Source organism: Medicago sativa, chromosome 4 (assembly GCF_051527215.1).
Source record: "Medicago sativa cultivar Bolivia chromosome 4, Bolivia_mono, whole genome shotgun sequence".
NCBI classification, from domain to species: Eukaryota; Viridiplantae; Streptophyta; class Magnoliopsida; order Fabales; family Fabaceae; genus Medicago; species Medicago sativa.
The window spans coordinates 6443631-6453801 of record NC_140752.1 but is presented as its reverse complement, the minus strand read 5'-3'; the positions used below and the strand labels follow the sequence as shown (position 1 = coordinate 6453801).

Sequence of the window (10171 nt, the reverse complement as noted above, 5' to 3'; positions counted from 1 at the left end):
ATAATATTTTCTGTCATATCTATCTTTCCTGTATACTTGTCCTCTGACACGTTCAACTGATAAAACTCTTATTGCTGGCGAGTGGGATATTACAGGTTTGTTTGGGGATTGGTTGGCTGTCTTTTCTTTTCTTCAGGATTCGTTATTGTACTCTTGATCTGCTCTTCTGTGGACACCTTATTCTAGGGAGTAGAATTTGTTCTTTGTGGTAATATAATTCATTTTTGCTTGTTCAAAAAATAAATTATAAAGAGATGTGCAGTATCACAATTAAACATTATATAAGAACATATCAAGTAATGTTGAAACAAACATGTTGACTTTTATATATGAATTATGTAAATTTGTAGCAATTAATAGTTAAATATATGCCTAGTGAGCAGTGTCTTAATACAACACTACTTTTTATATTTTAATTAGTATTTATTGTCTTTTTCAAATATTGTCAAATAAAAACAAGAACAAATATAATGGACCAACCCAAAGTAAATTAACTTTAATAACAAAGAGAGATGAAGCAAAAAATGAATTATTATTATTATTATTATTATAAATTCAAGGAGTAAAGTAAACAAAGTCTACACTCAATATGGTTTGGTACAATCAGTAGGCTTAAAAGACACAATTTTTTGTTGAAGATCATAACCAACCAACAAATTCTGTTGAGCCAAATTCCCAAAGATGCCTTTATTGATTCGAGATGGGACAAGAGCCAAACAAACAACCCCATCGGCAACTTGAACAAAGGTGCTATTAGAATGCAACTTAATATCTGCACCTTCAAAATGTGCAGTGATTATAGGAAAATCATTTTCATTTGATGCAAATGGATAACAAAGGTTTAAAATACCACCAGTTGGATCCTTTGCACGCTTCAGTTTAACCGATTTTGCCACAGCTGATTTCAAATTATGATAAATACCAGATGGTACAATTGTCAATGTTGTACCTGAATCAACCACGATGTTACCATCAACACTACCATTTGATTGCTTTGAAAATTCTACTCTTTTGTTTCCAACACTAAATGCTTTCAATGTTATTAAGTAAGCAATTTTTGGGTCTTTTTTCACTAAAGGAGTTGACACAACTCCATGACCAGAAACTACAGCAGCTTCTCCAAAATTGAGTTTGCTTGTCGAGTTAGACGACTCTGGCCCCAAACAATAAGAGAACTTTCCACCAATTGATGAACCCAATTGATTTATTAGAGACACAGGTCCATTTCCAAGGCCAACCACACCAGAGCTCTTGCCTTCAAATGACAATGTATTGTTATGTCCAAAACCTATCACGGTTTTAGGAAATGAAATAGAAGAACCAGAGGTGGAATCTAATGTAAGAGTTTCCAAACTAAGATCTCCTTGTGATATTGATCCATCACCATACTTAATAGTATATTCGCAAGTTTTATTTTTATTACAAGAGGTAGATTCAAAAGACTTACATTTTTTAGACGAACAAGGAATATTGTTTTTGTAACTTGATGATTTCAAAGGATTAAAGATAGGAGTCGTTTGGTTGTAACAGTGTTCACAAGGCTTAGATTGAAGCCAAACCATGTCACTACCTGTATCAACAATACCATATAACTTAAATGGTGGGGTACCGACTGAATAGGTCATAAGAAACTCACCTTTAGCGGGGATCACAGTGGATTTGGGTGTGTTAGTAAGGGAATGTTTGTAGTAATGATCGACACGATCGATGGAACGACGCATGGCATTGACAACACGTTGGTATTTGTTTTGTGTAGGTTGGTAGAGTGGTGATTTTGAAGAGTCACGGTGGATGAGTTCAACACTAAAGCCATTGCTTAGAGCATTAGAAAGAGAAATCATAAAACAAGAAAAAGAAAAAAGCAGAAGAGTAAGAAAATAACACATACTCATTGTTACTATCACAAAAATATTTGGAGAGTTTGAATTGAAATAAACACATACTCATGGCCTTTTTATAAGACTCTTTGTCACGTTTGCACACAAAAATTACCATTGTTAGTTCTCAATATAATAATATTAATGATTAAAATAAAGAAATTTGTTTTAGGAAATTTTTATATAGAATTTTTTTTTGAAGGAAAAGAAATTTGTTTTAGGAAATTTGTTTTTGAAGGAAATTTGTTTTAGGAAATTGTTATCAATGAATAATGATATGGTCAAACTTATGCCACATATTTTTTATTTTTTTGGAAACTTATTGAAGGTAGGTAATTTGATAAAATTGATAGTGCATGGCACGACGTATACTTTTTTTTTTTATTTAAAAAAACGACTGATACTTCACGGTACCAATTATTGTTTTTAATTTTTTAAACTCCGAAAGAGAAAATTATTATCAACAACGCTGATGATATTAAAAAAAAAAAACGCTGACGATGATCAATTTTACACTTTGTCTCTTGAAGTTATAAAATTAATCTTTTACCACTAAACTGATATTTCATGAACAATTTTTTGAGTAATAATACTTCATTAAAATGACACCACCTATCTATTAAAATAAAATATATTATTGTATATAGTATAAAGTAAGGTTATTGCCTTAAAAAATATATATTTTTTATTGTCAAAAAAAACTTATTTATTTTTTGAGTAATTTTTTTTTGAAATTTGTTGTATATAGTATAAAGTAAGGTTATTGTAAATATGGTAATTTAAAAGTGTCTCTCTCCTATGCATCTAAATTTACATGATTTATTTTTTTTATTTACATTTGAATTGGAATATATATATATATATATATATATATATAATAATTTTGGAAATTTTTTATATAGAAATGGTTGTTACAAGATAAATATTATATTATAAGGAAAGGTTTTGTAAATGTATTAACTTACAAGTGTCTCTCATATTCATCCAACTTACACTTGATTCATCTTTATTTTCTTCTCTTTTTTTCTTGCAAAAAAAATCTTTATTTTCTTTTTGAGTAAAAAAATCATTTTGTTTACATTTTAATTGAAATAGAAAATTTAAAATATATAAAATATTTTTAGGAAGCTTTTCTATAGAAAAATATTATTACAAAACAAAATTTATATTATATAATATTATATTATATGTCCCCGTGAGCTTAGCTCAGTTGGTAAGGACGATGCATAAGATATGCAAGGTTATGCTTGATCCATCTTTTTTTAATTTTTCAATTAAAAACATTTTAATTTATTTCCATTTTAAATGAAATAAAAAATTTAAAAAATGAGGGTACTTTTGTAGAGAAAATGGTTGCTACATATCTCTCGAGATGTCACTTGGTTGAGAATTTATCTTTTCAACCTCGAGGTACTCGGTCCGAGATCCGGTGCCGAGAAAAAATGGTTGCTACGAAATGAATGATATACTATATTTTTTTTTGAGGAAATATATACTATATTTTATATCCCTTTGAAAAAAATATTATGTATTATAATTTATAGTTCTTCTAAATATCTTAATTGACTAGATGTTCATCCAAATTTCTTCTTGATTAACCTTGTTTTTTTTATTTAAATTGAAATTACGCAATATAAAATAAGGTAATTTAAAATAAGATATTTTACAAGCATTTCTCTCGTCTTTGTAACACATTAAACCTCAACTTTGATTTATTAAATAATAATAATTTATTTAAATAAAAAGGTGTTACACATACTCATCATCTATCATTTCATCAAACAATAATAATTCATATTTCAGCAGCAGAAATAATCCAACATATCTCAATAATAAACAATTAGGTCTTCAACATTAAATAATATCAAGGTTCACAAGACTTTAACTCCATGGAAAATAAAATTCAACGTTTAAACCCCAACCCCTAATGTTACAGACCAGAGCGTTGACCCAAATTACACTCCTAAGAAGAGAAAGACTGACGAACGTCATACTCCAAGCTCGCAACATCTAAAGTCCATTGTCCTGCGTATCTATACCACAAGAGCACATGCGTCTGATGGTCTGATTATGCAAGTGTACCAAATCGTTTACCAAGTAATAAAGTGATAAGTAGAGTATCGTATCCACAAGGGTTGTTGTTTCGTCTAAAAAATTCACGTTACTTGGTTTGTGTCTTTCTCTTCTCTTTCTCTCTCTTTACCTTATACGTTGCATAAGACTCTGAACCTTGTTCCAGACTCTAGACATTGAACTTAGTTTTAAAAAGAAAAAAAGCTAACACAATTGAACCCCCCCCCCCCCCCCCCCCCCCCCCCCCCCCCCCCACACACACACACACACACACACTTTTCTGTGTTTTTCTCACCTTACTATCCACCACTGCTTGACAATTTTTTTTTTTTTTAAGAAACCTGTTTGACAAAGTTAATGCACATTCTTATGAGTGGCTGAAAGCTATGCTTTTAGTTACCATATGTGTTGATTGAATCCTATTTTATGTTTGTAATTAGTTTTTATAGCATTCTTTTTGTGTTTTATTTCGTTATATGATGTAACTACACTTATATCTTTACTTCTTTCTAGCATCCCTTGTGCAAGGAAAGTAAAGTTGTTTGGTTATATAATTCCATTTTAACTTCTTTAAAAAAATGAAAAATCTTAAATTTATAATCGATATCTATACTATATATAAAGAAAACTACCCCTTTCTGCGATTTTGAGCTGGATTTATCTTTCAAAAAATGCCCTCAATTTTCAATACAAATAAAACATGTAACAAATAGATAACAACAAATTTAAATATTAAGAAAATGTAACAATCACGAATATATCTTGTCAAAAAACCAAACATACATATATATATTCGTATCTTGTCAAATTTATATATATATTTTTGACAAGATACGAATATATATATGTATGTTTGGTTTTTTTCCCTTATCGATTAAAAAATGTAACAAACTAGATGATTATATTTATACTTACTTTTTCATCATTTCAATTATACCCTTAAACAACTTTTTTTCTATAATAAATATTGTTGTTGGTGTCATTAAAAAAAAAGAGTTTAGATTATATTTTTTTGTTATATTGTTGGTGTCATTGAAATAGATAATCATGGTTAGTTTGATTTGTTATAACTTGAAAGCAACAACCATTTATATTTTTAGTTATAATCAAAATCAAATTTTCATAAAAAAACACCGTTCATAATTTTCACGTGTCTGTCTTTTCGCTAATCTTTTAATGAAATGATTATCTAGAATTTTAGTTTAGAGAACTTGTATCATCATGAAATAAGAATAAGAAGCATGTCACATTATTTATGGAAAGTTTATGGATATTATGAAAATGTACTAAAACTAGAGAGTTAACTCTTCTTTATGATCTAGTATTGTAAATTTATGATTCATTTGATTATATTAAAAGTTAACTCATGATTTAACAACTTTAGATGTGACAATGAATCATTGAATACATATGTTAAGTTTACAATTAAATATACATTAAACTTTAACGAATAGCGGAAAAAGTAGTTTATAATAAAAAGTAAGGATTAAAAATAAAATTGAAGCCAAAATCTAAACAAAATAAATCTTGCATTATACACAATGTTGTTATGCGATTCGATCAATAAATTTTACTATTAAATTAAATAAAATATAATAAGATTTATCGATCTAATGATAAAAAAAATATACGATGATGAAATATTTGTGGGGTGGTAAAAAATATTTTGAGTTGGAACAAACAAAGGCTTTATATGTCTCTATCTATCTCTGATCTCATTCCTTGTCGTTATATTGCCCCTTACTCAATCTTCATCTTCTTCTTCTTTTTCCATCTTCACTTACTCACCTGAACATCACGTGCCATCACATGCTTCTTTGTTGTTATTGTTGTTGTTCAGATCAAGTTACAATCAACAATCCGTTGGTTCTTTCTCCTTAAACAAACATGTCTTCTTTTGGTTCATGCATGTTTTTGTTTTTCTTATTATTGTTTCTGATTCAAATGTGTTTCATTTAATTTAAGTTTATTTCTGATTATCTCTAGAAATGTTCTTTAATTTGAACGAAATTTTATCCATTTACCTTCGTTATGATACTATGATGAAGCACTAACATGGACACGAGTAATAATTTGAGAAAAGTAATTAATTGAATGTAATCGCATGTGTCGGTGTGTGACACCGACACATGTTGAAACATTGGAACACGGACACGCCTTCTACCATAAGTGTTGTCATTGTCAGTGCATTAGAGCTATGATACTTTACCTGTTAATTGGTATATCAATGCCTTTTTCTTATTGTATGTGTAGTTTGGTTTGCTGTAAGAAATTCATGCGTATAGTACTTAATTTTTACTATGCTATCTCAATGAACTTTTCTTATTGTATGTGTAGCTTGGTTTGCTGTGAGAAATGCATGCTTTCCATAGTAATTGATTTATAACCAATGAAGCATGGACATTGACATTCATCATATCTGTTTCTGATATGTTCGGTGTCTGTGATACATAGTTTCAAAAAATGTTTTTCATTTATTGTTCTTTTATGTTACTTTTGTTGTTGATTTTCTTTGGCTGCCATTAACAATCTTTATGTCACTTTTTTAGGTAATTTTGGCTCTTCCAGTACATGGATGGTATTCATGGTGTTGATTCGCGGATGCAGATCAGTGATGAACAACATCCTATACATATGCCATATGAACATCACGGGTTGCACCATATGAGCAATGGGAATGAGATGGATGACGATCAAAATAACGGCGGTGGCGGTGATTCTAACTGCGGAGGAAGTGAGCGTGCGGAAGGTGAAATCCACTCCAACAATGGAAATCTTCATGACAATCACACTTTAATAATGGATCAAGGGAATGATATTGGAGATCAGCTTACTTTGTCTTTTCAGGGACAAGTTTACGTCTTTGACTCTGTGTCGCCAGAAAAGGTTCATCAACTTATCTTCGCTTGTTTAGTTTCAAAAAAACATTTTTAGTTTTTATTTTCTAAAATGTGTGTTCATTTTAAATTTCTAACAAGGAGATGAAAGACTCGTGTAGTGAATAATTATTTTATAGATAGTATAAACCCTCTTATTTTATCATAGATAGTATGCAGTTTAACACGCCTTGAGGCGTGTGTTATAATTTATCTAAGATGATTAATGATTTGATCCATTGTTAATCCTGTTATGGACTATTCCCTGCATAGGGTTTGATTGTAGAAAGTAATTTATAATAATCTTAGGTGTCATTGCTAGGTTCAATCTGTACTACTGTTATTGGGAGGGCGTGAAGTACCTCCAACCTTACCTTCCATGCCAATTTCTCCGGAGGAAAATAACCAGGTATTACTACATTACTTGGTTGGAGTTCGATTGATAGCCTTTTGCTGGTCAAATATCTGGCTCATGAAACATTTTATTAGGCATTTATTGGTACACCAGAAAAATTCAGCGTCCCTCAGAGATTAGCTTCATTGATTAGATTTCGTGAAAAGCGGAAGGAACGAAATTTTGACAAAAAAATTCGTTATACTGTTCGTAAAGAAGTAGCATTAAGGTATGGTTCTTACTATCATTATTTTTAGATTGAACTTGCTTGGAATATTTGTTTGCATTGAAATTTTAAGTTCACTGTTTTGAATTATATTCGTAAATGCTTTTCGTTACCGATACCAGTGAAAGGGTGGAACACAGGACATGGTGGCAAGTTCCTTGATAAGTCTAAAATAAGGGAGTCCCTAATATGGACCCTAAAAATAAAGGTCCACCCATGGACCTGTACATATTACCTACTACAACAGGTTACCTTAAAAAAAATTACAAAAGGTTAGAGCAAGGAATGAGAGGGACAGTTTGGTAGTTTCATAGAAGGCATTGGAAGGTGGAAGGAATTGAAAGAGAGTTGGAAAGGAATATTTGGTTGGATCTTACAAGAAAATAACCATCGAAAATTTTCTACATAGATCTATGATGTTGGATTTTGAACTTTCATCATCACCATTGCATTTTGCACATAAATTTTCTCTGGATGTTGAGAACTTGGAACTTATTTCTTCTTCTTTTTCGGTAGCTCAATTTTTTTCCCTGAACATTAATTTTAATTCACATATGTCAATCCTTTTATTATCCTGCCTTGTGTAATCTCTTCCTGCATAACAGAAACAAAAACCCAACTAATTTCTGTTATTTTAATTTTAATTTCATTTAAATGTAAAAAAAGGATTCCCCAGGGAGAATTAACAACATAAAATAGCAACCCAATGTCACTTAGTTGTTGTTAAGCTGTATCCATAAGCTTGCTTATCAAATCTCAAATGACTTTACTGCAAATCAATGTCATGCTAGCTAGTGCTTGGAGAAGAGTGAAGTGGTTGGGTGATTTTGTGATGAAGATAATAAAATTCAATTTTTACTAAACTTAGGGTAACCTGCTATAGCAGGTAATATGCATGGGTCCATTGGTGGACCTTTATTTTTGAGGTCCATATTAGGGGCTCCCCTAAAATAATATATATTTGCTTTTTAAAGAAGCCTCATAATATAGTGCTCAAATTCTTTCGAAATCCATAATTGATTGCAGGCAAACTAAGAAGAGAGAAGCTAGAAAGAATACATATTCAAAAACTATGTTTTGTCATTTTCAAAATTTCTGAAAAATGGTAGATCTGTTTTTAAAAATTGTAATAAGAAAATGGTAAAGAAAATATTAAATCTATATTCTCCTATGATTATTAGTTGAAATGGACCCCAGCACTCCAATGGAGTTCTGTCCTAACACCGTATGTATGATAATCTTCTGGCTCTGGCTTTCTTAAAGCAGTGTAATAATATAGTTGAAGTGAATATATGATATCTGTCGAGTTTATATGCTTAAGTGCTGATGTCTGCTTACTCTAATATGCCTAAATCCACATCATGACCGACGTTGTGCTGATGTCTGCTTACTCTAATATGCCTAAATCCACATCATGACCGACGTTGTTATTTTGCTATATTTGCAACACTTGCTAACAAATACGAAAAACTTCTTTAGGATGCAAAGAAATAAAGGCCAATTCACATCTGCCAAGTCCAATCCGGATGAGTCTGCATCAGCTGAAATAAATTGCGGAACAAGTGAAGGTTTGACGGCAGACAATAATGGATCCCAACAGCAAGATACTGTGTAAGTTGACTGGCTCATTTTTTAACAAGTGGGAAGAAAAACTGAATGAGTATTCTATTCTATATATTATGGTTGACTCGATGGCTTGAAGATAAAGCCTTATTTTGAAGAATTTCAACCTACACTGAAATGGTCTTTCTTTCAACTCATGTCAGTTGTAGGCATTGTGGCATCAGTGAGAAGTGCACGCCAATGATGCGGCGTGGACCTGAAGGGCCAAGAACCCTCTGCAATGCTTGTGGACTTATGTGGGCAAATAAGGTAAATGGTAACTCTGTTAATTCCTCATGTCAATTGCTATCTTTTTGTTTATCCTATGTTGCTATACAAAATTATTGATCAATGTCCGAAAAATAATCGAAAAGTTCCATGACTGTGGACTGTGGTTTATATCTTTCCATTTTATCATTGATATGTCGATACTTATTTATTAATGTACATGTATACCAATTCATCGTAAACAGATCCATTCAACTTGATTCAGATTTGGCTTTTATACTCGAATGGTAGATACTACATTGTACCTTTCAACAAAAAACTGTGCCTTCTTTTTAATTTATTCGTTTATATGTTTTCATTTTTTGAACCACAGGGAGCGCTTAGGGACCTATCAAGGGCAGCAACCTTGCCGGCACATAATTCTCCATTAAACAAGAATGAGGTTGAAAATCATATCATGCATTCATTAAATTCATTTTGATGTTTCTCTTGCCAACATAGGAACTTAGATCTTCACATATTTAAGTTTCCTATTTTCAGAATAATAATAATTTGGAGGCCAATCAGACAGTGCTTAGAGATGCTGCTGAACCCTCATGACAGACCTTTACATTTTGGTTCCGATGGAGGGTGATTCCATGAAACAAGGGACATGGTAGAGAGTGCTTTCCGCTTGATGAGAAGTTATAGGAGAGCTAGTTACATGCCTTTTTGGCGAAATTGATTAGATGAGCATTATGTACTTGATTTTACATATTACACAGCTATTTCTTTTGGAGATTTTTATTGAATGGCCTAACATCTCCTTTGCACTCTTGTATACAGTTTTATTTACACTGTCGGCGGCTGCAGATGATACAGTTGCATTTTGAGAAATTTGGTCTTTTATGTTTAA

At 31.2% G+C, this 10171-nt stretch overlaps 1 protein-coding gene and 1 pseudogene across 3 annotated transcripts; one reads left to right on the top strand and one right to left on the bottom strand.

Moving 5' to 3' along the window:
- Positions 1-513: 513 nt before the first annotated feature.
- On the bottom strand, positions 514-1909 carry LOC146925821 (aspartic proteinase CDR1 pseudogene; annotated as a pseudogene).
- Positions 1910-5618: 3709 nt separating this feature from the next.
- Positions 5619-10152, top strand: ZML2 (ZIM-LIKE 2). 3 transcript variants are annotated; one of them, XM_085758275.1, is made up of 8 exons: positions 5619-5812; positions 6500-6836; positions 7149-7235; positions 7316-7449; positions 8926-9057; positions 9213-9318; positions 9650-9718; positions 9817-10152. In XM_085758275.1, the coding sequence occupies exons 2-8, from the start codon at positions 6522-6524 to the stop codon at positions 9874-9876; spliced, it is 903 nt and encodes a 300-aa protein (XP_085614401.1). In that variant the 5' UTR covers positions 5619-5812; positions 6500-6521; the 3' UTR covers positions 9877-10152. The 3 variants fall into 3 exon arrangements, with proteins under 3 accessions (XP_085614401.1, XP_085614402.1, XP_085614403.1); XM_085758276.1 differs by having other exon boundaries at positions 5620-5795; XM_085758277.1 differs by having other exon boundaries at positions 5705-5816.
- The last annotated feature ends 19 nt before the right edge of the window (positions 10153-10171 follow it).

What these genes read in the sequence shown, in the direction of transcription:
- ZML2 (XM_085758275.1), top strand. Translation starts at nt 6,522, where the DNA reads ATGGATGGTATTCATGGTGTTGATTCGCGGATGCAGATCAGTGATGAA. An exon ending in TCCCAACAGCAAGATACTGT is followed by an intron (nt 9,058 to 9,212) that starts GTAAGTTGACTG and finishes AACTCATGTCAG; the next exon opens with TTGTAGGCATTGTGGCATCA. An exon ending in CTCCATTAAACAAGAATGAG is followed by an intron (nt 9,719 to 9,816) that starts GTTGAAAATCAT and finishes TCCTATTTTCAG; the next exon opens with AATAATAATAATTTGGAGGC.